The following is a 13786-nucleotide window of genomic DNA, read 5'->3' as shown; positions in this document are numbered from 1 at the left end:
ACAAACTTGCAGGAAGGCTATTGAAAGACTTTTGGCATAAAATCTGGTAAATTATCATACAGGGCAGCAATTCTGCCCCGTCCCTAGAAAGAAGATTCCCTGGCGTCTGCTCAGAGCTGTTCGTAAAGAAGGCCTCGCCGCGTTCCGAGTTGCGGCACCATTCTGCAGCGGTACCGCTTGTCGCTGGCCGGAAAGTGACAGGACACAGCAGCACGCACGCCCCTCACCTGGTTCTTGTAGATGGTGTAGCCTTCCTTCTCGTGCTGCAGAGCTGACCGGAATTCTGCTTTGCTCTCGTACACTCGGGCTACCAAGTGGTGGCTGAGGGAGGGAAAAGAGTTTAAAGGTACTTCAATGAAAAAGAAACATTCCTGCGCTATAGCGAGCACAACTTTAACTTAACAATGTTTAGGCCTTAAGCCTGTCTTAGTATCAGTGTCAAAGGAGGCAGACACTGGTAGTTACTTCTCCCCACCCCGGTTGGGGATGAATTTGGGCTGATTTGGCTGATTTTTTGGGCTGGATTTTTGTTGAGATGCTGAGCAGTGACCTACAGAAGTAATGACTGAACTGGGGAGTTTTTCCTCCTGCAGCCGGGAAAGCTGAAGGCCACAGTGGTGAACAGGATGGAGGCAGCACATCCACAGGAACACCTCGGGACTAGATTTGTTAACTGGAGAAGAAGGAAGCACCCAGGAGCCCTTACCCTTCAAAAAGGGTCTTTTTGTTTCTTAGAAAGCAAAGGTGTGAATTACTTGATTATTCACAGCCAAAAGTAAAAAAAATCTTCTGGCACAGAAACAGCCAGCAAAGCAGGGGCAGAGCTGGGACCCAGGTCCCCTGGGCTCTCTCCAGCTGGGAGAGCTGACTTGGCTTGGACTTTGCTTCCTCAGTGTTTCTGGAATGAAAAAAGATTCCTGGTTTTGGCAGTATTACTCTGTGGGAGGTGATGACGCCCATCAAGCGTCCCAGTGCTACTAAGGGAAGGCAAGATGCTTTCTGCAGAATGTATATCCATCAACTGCTGAAAACAAACCAGACTCTTGTGGGTGCTTAATAAGATTTATTTTCACCCTGACGAAGAACAGATGGGTTGCAATGTGGTAGTAGTAATTAGGAGTGGGCCACTGCTTGGTTGATAGTGAGCCAGTTTTGCATTCAAGGACAATGCACGCAGCCCCGAAGAGCAGTGGGTATCCAGAACAGATCCTAAAGGTGCCGACCACTCACAGCTCCCTTGGAAACACACAGAAGCTGCTCAGTATTTTATTCAAATACAAGGCTTCATGGTAAAGGACAAAAGCAAATTATACGCTTCTCAAAGATAGCTCCCTGAGGGCTGAAACAATTAAACACAAGTGTTTATGTATCATCTCAGTCTCCCAGTATAATTACATTAGCCTTGCTCTCCAGCCTTCACTTGCCACATAGGTTTTGCTACTCAGAGTCCACAAGGACCAGGGTCATCTTGACAGATTTTTGGGGCAACCAGCATTACAGCAGATCCCACAATTAACTTTAAGAACAATGGATGTCTGTCTTTCAAGATGAAACTTGGATGCGGCGCCATGACCTTGACTCGGGCAGCCCAGCACTCCCAAGGAGTCTGGCAGCTGGGACGAGACTGAGCCTCTGATTTCACAGGGTACAGCTGGACCCAGCCAGATCAGATCGCTCCCGTATGAGCGCACGGTGAATGTACTCACTCTCTTTCACAGCTGGGTGACCTAGCCCAGCACTCCACCCGGCCTCACCTTAGTGCAACTTTCAAAGACTTGGAGCCGTGATACTTGGAGCTGATGGCCAGCGCGTTCTCCAGGAACCGGAGGGATAGGTCGTACTCCATAACCCCATGGAGCACCAGGCCGATGTTGTTCTGCACAAAGAAGTCAAGCAGACATTCAGAAAGGCAAATTCAAACTATGCGTTTATTGCTTTGGAAATACCAAGACCACAGAGGTGTTTCACTGATGAAAAGGCTGCGGCAGCCCCAAGTCCTCAGTGGATCTCTCCAGAGCATGTAACACAAGCCAGGCGGCCGTTCTCCCCTGTGGGAGCTGGGTCCAAACAAGTCAGACATAAGGGCAACACGAACAGGCTAAATTGAGGAATCTGTCCAAGGATTAGAGGCTCTTGAACCCAGGTCTCCAGCAGAGCTCCAGCCACAGAAGGTGGCCTTCCCAGCTAAAGAGTCAAACTCCTTTCTTCCCTTCTAACAGCGCTAACCAGCAGTAACCCAGGGAGGAAAAAGCAGTGCCTAAATGTTTATTTTAAATAGTCGGCACTACGAGCATTTTAAGGGCCAAGAGTTTTCGTAAAGACTAGAAACTTGAAGACTCTAAAAGATTACTTACATCTAAGAGTGCCATTTCTGGGTGATCCTCCCCAAATACCAGGAGCATGAGGTAGCGTGCACGGTACAGTAAGTTCAATGCTGTAGAGAGTTGGCTGTTTGCAAAGCAGTACAAAGCAAGGTGCATCTGCAACAAAAGAAGTAATCCAGCATTAATGGTTTTTACTTACCGCTCTGTAAAGCAAACTAATCTCTCCTTTCTACTCCCTTCCTCAGCTGCACACAAATAAAAGAACATCCTTTATGGTTAAAAAGGATTAACCGCTCAGAAAAGTCCAAGCCTGCTGGTTGATCTGCAGCTCCGCTGAGGTACCACATGAGACACAGTACCGAGGAAGTTGCTGAACTCTTTCATTTCAGTTTCTCTTACGCACCTCAAGGAATATTTCAAAATTGACCTGTACGTATATGATATTCTCATTGTGCTTTTCCGAGGGGATCCTTACTCTTTCTTCATTTTTGACATAAAAGAAACACTCAGCAGACAAAACCCCAAACTTCTACACTAAATAGGACAAATACTGACCATGCAGGACATTTATAATGCAAACACTTAGGTATTTGGTTTACAAAATAGTAAAATATAAAGCTTATGATGAAAGTGGAGGATTCTTGGAAGAACGCTGCAGAAGGAAGAACTACAACTGTTTTCTGGACGCAGACACAAATTTAGGCTCATAGAGTCCAGGTGGACACACGAGGTGCTGCTTCTCCCCCAGCACCCTGTACTTACGTATTCTTGAATCGTGTTGGGATGTTCAATACCCAGGACCCTCTCGCTCATTAGCACTGCTTTCTGCTGATTACTTAAGGCCTAAACAGAACAGAAGGCCCGTGAGCAAGTCACACGGTGCCGTGCGCCGAAGCAAGCAAGCACAGGGAAGGAATAAGAGGAATAACCAGACCCTGCCCGAGCCCTTGCTTACCTCGGAATAATCTCCCATGATATAGTTGAGCCGAGCTAGCAGCCTCAGGCAGGCACAGATTTCCACATGCATAGCACCATACACATTGTTGAACAAGTTTAAGGCTTCATTGATGAGCTCACAGCCCTCCTTCAAGAAACCTGAAAAAAGTTATATTGATACACGTGTGTATGTTAAATAGCCCCTGATGCTAGTGAAGAAGCACGTTGCCCACGAAGCGAGAGCAGTAGTGCGATACGTAGCCACAGGCCACCACCTTCTGTAAGGACTAAAACCGAGGAGAAGGAACTTGCTGCCCTGGTTCCATCCTTGTTCATGGTTGGTAACTTTACAGCAGGGGTGCGTTTCGGATGGTCTTGGAGACCACGATTCTCTACCAAAAGGGGGTGGGTGGGAGCGTGCTGGTGGAGGGCAGGGAGCCACACCACACATACCCTGCTCTTCCTTTTATCAGCAGTCGCCCCAAGAGGCAGAGGCATGTGGGGTCTGTACCTTGCTGAACCTTTGCTTGCCCGCTCTGGAAGAAGTGGAAAGCGTCTGAGGCTTTGGGGTTTACGTGCTTCACTACAGGGAAGATGTTGAGAATATCCTCTTCCGTGAAGGTGGGCTTGTGCCTGTTGTCAAAGTTGTACTCTTTCAGCAGTATCTAGAGGAACCGAAAGACCAGAGGTCACGGTCACCACTTTCACAGGTACTTGACAAAAAAAAGAGGGGAAAGCGAGCTTTGAATTCCGCATGTGGATTCACGGTCAAACATCCCCAGTACCACTGCCTCAGGACAGAGTTTTGAAAAAAGGTCCATGTAGGTGTGCCACGGCACGGTCGTGCCAGTACTGGAGCCCTGACAGGGGAACCACATCCAGCTGAACTCCCGCACCCCACAGAGGAGTGAGACAGCAGTGCTGGGGGGAAGGAAACCCCCGGGTTCTTCAAGCAAGGACAACCCTGAAGTCCCGCTCCGCTCAGCCAAGAGCGGCTTCTCTCTGGATGGGGAGAATACGCGTGCATGAACTTAAGATGGGAGTTTGGTTTGTCAGACAGAGTGAGCTACAGGAGCTGTATTCAGGCTGGCTAATCTTCCAAAGGACATGCACAGCAAGTTTACCCTAAAAGGGAACTGGATTAGAAGTCTCTTTCCCCAGGGCTGGAACCTCTATTCCAACATTAACTCCACAAAGACCTTCAAGGGCTCGCATTGTCTGGCTGAAGGGTCGTCCCCTGCAAAGCAGCCTGCGCTTACTCTTCATTTTTCTCGGTATAGAACATGATGGGGAAGAGAGGGAAGACGTGGATCTTACTTGAACTCCAGTTTTGAGGGAGATTTCACGAAGCAGGGTGATTTTCTGTAGATTATACACTTCAGCGGCTTGGTCAGCGTTCTCACTGCAAAAAGCAGACACCAGCTTCAGCTCTGGGGTGAGTATCTGCCCAAGGACATCCCCCCATTGCGGAGCATCTGGCACACAGGTCCCTGTGCAGCTGGGCGCTAACAGAAACCAGTGACTGACATTACAGTGGTTCCTAACAGTCTATTAAAGCTTAGAGAGATGCACAACAGGACTTTTTACTGAAATCCTACATGTGTTCTCTTCAAAGCTCACTGCAGAGCTAAGGTAAGAGTCTGAACACCTTCAGCTCATTGGCAAGAGTGAGCTGTCCCTGAGGTAAGGGATGAGCTCTGATTTAGCCAGCTAGTCATGGTTTTCCTCTTGGGCCACTTTGCTTGTCCTTCTGGTTTAACACCCACTATCCGCACCTTCCAGTGGCCTTATTCACCATCTCTGTTTCAGATACAGGAGAAGCTGTTCCTTTTCTGGAACAGAAACTCCCTTTAGCCTAAATCATTGCTTATATAGATGAATATATCTTTTGACTACGCTCCTTCAGCTCCTTGCCTTCTGCTCCCCTCTGCGCCACTAAGGAGAGGTTTCCCTTCCTGCTCTGGCTTTCCTAACTGCCTTTGCCTCACAGGTTTCAGTTACGCTTCCCCCCGCTGCCCTTTGCCTGATTTCTTTCCATTATAAGCCTGTAAAACTCCCTCAAGAGTACAAACATATTCAAACAGAAAAGAAGTCAAAAAGGCAGGTCCTACTAAAGAACAATAAGAGCTACGGACATTTGGCGAGATACAGGCACAAGCGAGGGTAACTTGCTCTGCTTACCATTCAAGACTAAAATCGAAGTAGTTCTTTGCTTCTGAACAAATATTCTTCCAAAGCTCCTGAGGGGTCATACTGGCCCATGCAGTGTTATCAGCATTTCCAAGGTTCCTGTTTTTCCTTTTCTTATTCTTTTTCTTGGAGACCAGCTCATCAGCTGGAAGATGGGCAATGGGATTTGGGAAGGAGCTTAGAAAACAATTGAGGAAGTGGCTGATGGCTGCTGATAAACCTGACAGCTCCACACCCTGCGGCGAGACACCAAAATCAGTCATGGAAGACACCAGCCATCACACAGGCACTACTCTGACCCGAGTCGCACACACATCCAGTCCTACCAGAAACAGGAAGGTCTTCCAAGAGAGGAAGAGGAAGGCAATATTTGCAAGTGGAACTAGCACAGACAGAATTATGTAGATATAAGAGATAAGTATATACCTACGAACACACACAAATATATAGTTCCGTTTTGGGCTGCTACCTGGGACAGACACACTAGAGCGCGTAAAGACGATTTTGACACTGGAACAAAGCCAGGCCTATTGCTGCGCTATGTACGGACAGGTATATGGATGCACTAGTGGTTGCGCAATTAAAAACACTTCTTAGAAGGCAAAAGCAACACTGTTTCAGAGGAAAAAGGTATTACAAGCTGTGATTTCACTTTTAAAAGCCTTCAACATAATGAGTGAGAACCTGGGGAAGAAAAACATGAATGATTACTCTCTGGGAAAGTCATCTTCAAGTGGGAACTTGTTTTCCCTTACACACAGGCCTGTACCTATTTTAGCACTAATGAGACTGTACTTCCTGTTGCTAGGCAACCCGTATGAACTGCCTAATGAGAGAAGAGACACAAACAGCTCTGTTTGTGGGGAAAAAAGTCATTAGAGAGGACACACAAGGCAAGAGGTTAGACTGCAGGTCATACCTGGAGGTACGTCTTGAAGATGTGTTTAGCCGATCGAGTGATCAATTCACTGATTCCTATTTTCTACCCAAAGGAATAAAGAACAGAGATTAAGAGTCAATCGGCAGTAACAATGAAAAATACACTTTACTTTTGAAGTGGGCTTTTATCAAGATCTGCAGAAGACATTCCCAGGTCCTTACCCTGCAGCTCAGAACTGCTTTGCATTTGACAGCACTCGTGGCACCAGGGAAGAGCCCCCTGCGCATGGTGACCACCCCACGTAGCACAGCTCGGCTCTAACAGTGCTATAGATCCAAAGCCCTGATGGATCTTAGAAGCTTAAAAAAAATGCATGGCTTAAAATCCAACTGTTTGTTCCCTGCTACTGCACTTGGGAATCCCCAAAACACATCTCTATCACAAAGGACACTCAAACCCTCTAGCATTATGAAAGCCATTAGGAATTTGGGAGCAAAACTCCCCATCTGTCACTTACAGGTCCTTCTCCCTCCTCTGTTTTTGAAGCTGTTTATTTTTACACAGAGAAAACGATTGGCCACATTGGAGTCTCTACAGGGTAAATTATGCCAGAGGTATTTTTAATTATCAGTCTGAAGTTAAGCTTGATGCTTACAAAAATGTGATCCAGCTGAGCACGGCCAGGGGTCTTGGTGATGAAGTTGATCACTTTGCCCAGATAACGCATGTTGATGCCCCTCTGGTGCATGGCCTCTGCTAAGGTAGCCCCATCCATCGGGAGCACCGTGTGATCCAGGCAGTCTTTGACCTGCAGGGTATGTGCAAACTTCAGTTACAGAGAGCAAATGTGAAGGAAAGAATTTCAATTTTTAAAAAAATTAAATAATAATAAAAAAATCTGACTAAGGAGGGAAAATAGCATTGCCTGACAGAGAAGGCCGTTTCCAGGGATGACATTTAAGTCACAAGCACAGAGCACTGATCAGCTGGAGCCGGGACTGCTGAGTGCTCCCTGCCTCAGGCCAGAGGCTCCACCACCGGCAAAAGGGATAGATTCAGCCCGGAGAGTCTCCTCAGGAGCTCCGGTTAGTGCTGCCTCCGCTCTGCCTCTGGGCTGGGACTGCTGCTCTGGGATCAGCACGAAGGAAACCCCGAGCGGCCGCAGCCTCGAGCCCCGCAGGGGCATGGAGAGCCATTTCTGCAGCGCTAATGGGATGGCAACCGCCCAGCGCTGTGGGGTCATGGGGCACAGGACCGCTATTCCCCCTCTGCCGGTCGCACACACCTCTGTTACCTGGGGTTCAGGGTCGCCCCAAAGGCTGACGGCGACCCCAAGCAAGGCTCTTTCGGTGGGCGGAGTGCTGTAATACCAGAGACCACCACACTGCAGGGGCAAGGGGAACACTTGCAGAGGAGAGCTTAAAGCAGTTTGTGCAAGTTCCTCACCACTTGTACCGTTTCTACTCTTATGTCTCGGTGGAGAACGAGCAGCACTACACACTCCCAACAAGCACCGGGCAACTGAGGTGCGGACAGATCAGCAGTCACGCTAAACCAGCTCAGGCTTCATGGAACTCCCTGTGCAAAACAAGCAGCGGCCCCATGGAGCAGCGCAGAGGATTGTAACCGAGTGCTGAGCGTGCAGCGTCTGGAGTGAGCGAGGAGAGCAGTGGGGACAGCGAGGGCGCTCAGCGCAGTTCAGCACAGACTTCCAGTGGTTTGCCTGAGGCCACAGAGGAACTCAGCAGCAGAGCAGGGACTCGGAGGACTCTGGCGCAGGCAATGAGAACCGCTTTCCCTTTGGCATGGTTTATTTAACTAATGCTTGTGGAACTAGCAGGCTAACCCTTCTTTAAGGGCCTCACAGTCACTAACTAAAAACATTTCCAATTAAAAGGCTACAGGGAGTTGTGTACGCTTAGCTGATAAGGGGACATGGCACTTGCATTTTACGTTGTGTTGCAGGGCTGATAAAGAGTCACTCAACCCACATCATGGAGTGACAGCAGTTACTCTCCGATACGCAGAGCACGGAGGACTGCCTGCTTACACACCCGACCTGTCACTTGCCCTCACACATGCTTATGCAGCATGTTGGGTTTATATATTAGTGTATCAACTATCTTGCAAAACAACAGTCACCAAGCCCTCTTCTGATTCACTCCCCCTCCTTTTTTTATTTAAAGACTAAAGAGCTGGTCTTAAAGGTTGACTTAAATGCTGACTACAAAACTAGTGGATTCATTGTTCAGAAGAAACTTTCCAGCACGGAAAATCCCCTCCTACATAAGACCAACAACTCCTGAACCTCTTGGAGTGGAGATCATCAATTCTACCCTCCCAGTTACAGTGCCTGCTGTAACACACGCATTAGCCGTCAATTTAGAGAGCACCTTGAGAAGGAAAAAAGCCGGTATTTGCTATCTAGCCAGCTGCGTGGGTAAGCATCCAAAAGGCTTAAGACTTACAGAGGGAGTTTATACAATAGATATTAGTAAGAACAATTTCTCAGTTCACTCCAAATTATTAATCACCAATTGAGTCACAATCAGGGTCAGATAATACAGTAAGTTGTGCGGCATGCCCAGGGCGAGGGAGGATGACTTATGTGGTCTTTAGTGTCCCAAACTCTTAGCAATAGCTGTTAATTACTAGTGCCAAAAATTCATTGTCGGACTGAGGTGACAAAATTAGGCCATGATGTAAGATGGGAAATGGAAACCCCCTTTTTTTGCTTGCACCAAAGATGCTTGCGCTGTTCACCGCACTTCACCACGGGTGCCAGAACTCGGCTGCCAGCAGAACTCAGCACTGAAGCTGGCGTGCCGCCCTGTCAGCGCTCGCTCAGAGCGGCCAGGCTTGAGGCAAGAGGGGACATTGCTGCTGGTCCTCGGTTCCTTACCAAACCTGGGATCTGGCACGACAGCAAGAACGCAGCAGCATCCTTCAGCAGCTGCTTCTGATCCTGCACCTCCTCTTTGCTAGACTCGGGAAAACGAACACCTAGGAGAGTAAAAGAGAAAAACATAAACCACACATAAACCAACTCAAAGAAGAAACAAGTCATATACAGAAAGCATGTAGTAAGAGCAGGTAAAAAGCCGACATGATCGTCTCCCTGGAATTAAAGATGCTTCTTCAAGAACTCGTCTACTCTACAACATGTTTCAGCGGAAAGGCCATTAGCTGCTCTGCTTGGTTAGTAGCTGTGCTGTCCTTGCCCACTCACATTCACTCTTAACGCAGCTTTTAAAAGCCCAAATTCTGCTCTTTATCTGGTCCATTCTACCTATTGCAAAGTGCTGCGTACGCTTCCAGTGCAGAAGAGCCAACTGGCTAGACTGGAGTGGGAACATTTCAGCAGATGGACCAGCAGATGCTGCAAGTGATAGAAACTCAGAGCCTTTTGCTTTTGCACACCAAAATTAAAATAAGGTTTTAAGTTCTAGCTGCAAAGTTTGTGCCAAAGCACTAATCCTTACCAGCCTTAGAAGATGCTTGGGTGTTTCAAAACACGTGCTCCTTCTGACACTTTTATTCCAAGCTAAATCCAACTACATGGCCATTGCCCTGCAATTTGCACGCATACAGCCTTGGCATTCACCCCCATAAACTCCCTGGCAGCTTGTTCCGTATTTCCAAATAAAAAAGAAAATACTGATTCCAGCCATGGAAAGCTACATACAACGCCCGTGACTGATGCATGCATTTGAAAGGGCACTGTGACCTGCTTACCATAACATTACTAAACCAAACCCTGCTTCTTCACTGAGGATGCAACATTAGTCATTCACCTACAACTGCTGGTTTTTGTGTAAACTACTACATTAGGATCAAATTTAATTTTTTTCCTCCCTCTGCTTCTTTTCATGTGGTCTGGCAGCTGGGATGCCGGAGAATCACAAGAAGATTCTTGGCAGCCATGTGCAGACCTCCCCTGAGCGTAGCGGTGGGAGACAGCTTACTGCCTGCATTTGGTAGCTTGAGCATGGCAATCAATTACGCTTTTTCTCTTTTCTCTACCTTTGTGCTTCACGGAGAGGCCTGCGCCATGCCCAGCCAGGCAAAAGCCAGCAATATTCTTAGCTACAGAAAACAATTTTTTGTCTGTGGCTGGCTGGACACAGCAATCCCCTGAAGGAGGACTAAAACCAGCTCTTTGTACACGTACCTGGTGAGAAAATATCTGGGTTAAACCGAATGTCAAATGACGTGTCGCTAATGGAGCCTACAGCCTTGCACGCATTTCGAATCACTTCTCTGCTTTTGGGATCCACTGGAGCAGGAAGAAAAATAGAATACAAATGAATGTGGATTTCAGAAAATGACAAGCCTAGCTACTAAATGAAGAGAAAAGTTTTGCTATTAAAAGCAGCAACGATGGCACATTCTGCAGAAATCCATTATAAAAGCAATCAATTGTAAGCCGTTTGGAAAGGAGGCTGGCTGCAAAATGCAAAGCCTGAACAAGAGCACATAAAATGACCCAGAAAACCCATCTACTGCCACCCCTCAAGCACAGATACTCAGAAATCCGAGCCTGGGATTCCCAAAGGTGTCTGTGCATTGCACGCTCCCAGCCCTGCTCCAGCCCGCTCCCCTCCACCCGCCCTGAGACTCCAGCGGTCCAGGCCCGTTGCCCCCCCAGGCCAGCCTGCTGGCCAGGCTCTCCCTCCGCCCCGTTGCCCCCCAAGCCAGCCTGCTGGCCAGGCTCTCCCTCCTGCGGCAGAGCTGATGCGCTTGCTGCAGCCAGAGACACTTGCCCACCGACCCAACCGGCCCCCAGGGTGACTAATTCATTAGTGTGTGAGCAGCTCTGTGCAAAGAGCCAAGACAATATTGACAGAAGCAGCCAGTGCTCGTCCTGTTTAACAACAAATAATCACCCCGACCACCCCCAGGCTGGCACAGCTCCCACCAGTGACACAGCCCACCAGCAAAGGGCAGGTGGCCTGCGCTGCTTCTGGTGCCGAGGATGAAATACCTGTTCCATCATCAGATGCGATGGTCTCAGCAAGCTCTTTCACCTGATCAAGTCCAGTCACGTTATCCTCTATTTTACCATCCTCTGACTCAGACTTCTCGCTGTCTGCAGTACCATTCTCCGGAGAGGCGCCATTTTCCAGTGCACCTGAGTTCTCCTGCTTATTGGCTTTCTGCTGCATCAGCTGCAGCGCAGCCAGCTTCATGAATAAGAGATACCTACAGTAAAGGAAAAGAAGAATTCAGCACAGCAGGAGAATCCAAGAGGATCACCGCTGCTCTGTGAGAAAAAAACCTTGCAAAATTAGTATTATCGACCATACAGTTTCCCTGTGGAAAGGCAAGATGTACACCCTCTTCCCACGAGCTTTCCAAAAAATCAAAGGAGTGCACATTAGTTTATTGGAAGAAGCAAAAAAAAAAAAAAAAAAAAAAGTGGGTTTTCATTACCCATCACAATGGGAAACTAATCTCCTTGCAGTGGTTACAAATTGCTTTCCACATGCAGCATCATGAGACAGCTCGGGAAGGCTCTCACTGCCAGATGCACAGGGCTCCTCCAACACAAACCCGCCGCAATTTTGCCAGGAGACCTTAGCGAAGAGGCCCAGCCTCTGCTAGCCAAGGAGGAGCAGCAGCACCCTACGGCCACGGTCCTGCAGGCTGCTGGTCTGGAAGCTCTCCCAGGGAGCAGCAAAGCCTGCCTGCAGGCACGTGGCACAACTGGGACGGGCGCTGGCTGCAGAACTGGTTGCTCAGTGGGCAGGGCTCCTCCGTCAGCAACCGGAGGGCTTGTCTTCCCAGCAAGTGAAGCACAGGCTCTGACCATCTGTGATAGCAGAGCACCTGCAGCCCTTCACATCAGAAGCAGGAGCATCACCAGCACCATGCGGCCGCACCACACGATTTTGACTTGTCCTGCTCCCAGAGCTCCCACTTCCTCACCTGCACTGGGTGAACCCAAACACCAACTCATCCCACCACAAAAGTGCCTACAGCAGTTCCCATAGGTAACTTTTTTCCACCCTCTAGGAAAAAAAGGTAGCATTCAAGACATCTGGAGCCTTAAAAAGAAGCATAAAGCCTTCCCGTTCCCTATCCATCAAGAGCGCAGGGTATCTGCAAGGAAAGAGGAACTTCTAAACGCTTGGACAGGAAACAACAAAAGCAGATCTGGAGACTAAAATGCAAACCACTTCTTTCCCTGGCTCCCTGTAACCCTGTCAGAATCCCTACTGTTTTCGCCTCTCATTAATTAAGTTTCTGTAATTGCACCTGCACAACCAAGCAATGGGGAAGTTAGCTGCCCACTTCTGGGAGCTCTGTTGTGATGTCCCTGGGACAATGCAGTGTGGTCCCGACTTGAACCATTACCAGTTGCGGGTGGAGGAAGGGAGGAGCTCAGCTCACCTGTGTTCTACAAAGGCATCAACAAGCTCTTGCCGGAGACAGCAAAGCTTGTGTCTGTGCTGCTTGGGGAACCCCATTTTCTTACATTCCTCTGGCATCTCCTCCCCTTCAACAGGCAGGAAGTTTAGATCTGGAGGGAAAGTGCGGAGCAGGTCCAAGATGTAGTGACGCCCGTCGTTGCCAATAATGCCTTTGCACTCCACCGAGGAGCACAGCTCCACCTCCTCATTCTTGTCGTTGAGGACTTTGTGCTTCTGGATCTTAAGCGGCCTGCTGGTCTTCTCCAGCAGCTCCAGGTACTTGGGATGCGAGACAACTGTCTTGCCAAAGTCTATTGACCCATAGATGACGCTCTGTTCCTGCTCCCGTTCCAAGATGCCAGGAATAATAGACTGAGCTGTCACCCTGTAACCTCTGTAATCCACCACTACAGTCCCCAGCGTGTACAGCCCTTCTACATCCACAGCATTATAGGTCCGCACACCATTGAGATCATTGGTAGGAGCTACGTAAGCAGCAACATCTCCGCCAAAGTCCTTGTAGTGGTCACGGACGTCAAAGCCCAGGCTGAAGAAAATGTTGTTCCAGATGAACATCTGCATCTTGGTCTCTTCACTGGGGTTGATGGCCATGACATTGCCATCAATGACAGCCATAGCACCTCTTGTTGCTGCTGCAGTGAAGTCGCTGTGAACCTGGAGGCAGGTGGAGAGAAAGCTGGGTAAGGAAGGGCTCCCACCCTCCCACCAGCACCTTGCTCTCAAAGCTCCCCGCAAATTTCTCCTTCACTCCTCTGCTCCTGATAGTCTGACAGCAGGCAGATCAGCTGGCTTTTACTTTTATGAACCTGGCTAGTGGCTTAGCTACAAGCTCCAGGAGCCAGAACATTAGGGATCAGCACGGCTCAGACTCATTAGCTCTCTGCAGAGGAGAGCTTAGGTGTAAGCGTGTCTCCCCTCTTCCTTATCCACCCACTCAAAGGAGGACTGGATCAGACAGAACAGCAGAGGACTAAGAAGTGGCTGCCTCGGGGTCAGCAAGGAGACACAGGGTCAAGGAGCAC

The 13786-nt window shown here is 48.8% G+C and overlaps 1 protein-coding gene across 3 annotated transcripts in view; it reads right to left on the bottom strand.

Moving 5' to 3' along the window:
• CLUH (clustered mitochondria homolog) overlaps positions 1-13786 on the bottom strand; it is a 39330-nt gene that overhangs the window by 3451 nt on the left and 22093 nt on the right. For all 3 annotated transcript variants that reach the window (XM_063340566.1, XM_063340567.1, XM_063340565.1), the window contains exons 10-23: positions 12724-13418; positions 11315-11532; positions 10502-10606; positions 9233-9333; positions 6986-7138; positions 6370-6432; positions 5442-5686; positions 4578-4662; positions 3772-3925; positions 3280-3419; positions 3087-3167; positions 2355-2480; positions 1755-1876; positions 228-321 (exon numbers count right to left, since the gene is read on the bottom strand). In XM_063340566.1, coding sequence (XP_063196636.1) covers positions 228-321; positions 1755-1876; positions 2355-2480; positions 3087-3167; positions 3280-3419; positions 3772-3925; positions 4578-4662; positions 5442-5686; positions 6370-6432; positions 6986-7138; positions 9233-9333; positions 10502-10606; positions 11315-11532; positions 12724-13418 — 2382 coding nt within the window. The remainder of the gene's footprint in view (positions 1-227; positions 322-1754; positions 1877-2354; positions 2481-3086; positions 3168-3279; positions 3420-3771; positions 3926-4577; positions 4663-5441; positions 5687-6369; positions 6433-6985; positions 7139-9232; positions 9334-10501; positions 10607-11314; positions 11533-12723; positions 13419-13786) is intronic.

The sequence above is a fragment of the Chroicocephalus ridibundus genome, chromosome 7, assembly GCF_963924245.1.
Source record: "Chroicocephalus ridibundus chromosome 7, bChrRid1.1, whole genome shotgun sequence".
Classification (NCBI taxonomy): domain Eukaryota; kingdom Metazoa; phylum Chordata; class Aves; order Charadriiformes; family Laridae; genus Chroicocephalus; species Chroicocephalus ridibundus.
This window is presented reverse-complemented; position numbering and strand designations above follow the sequence as displayed.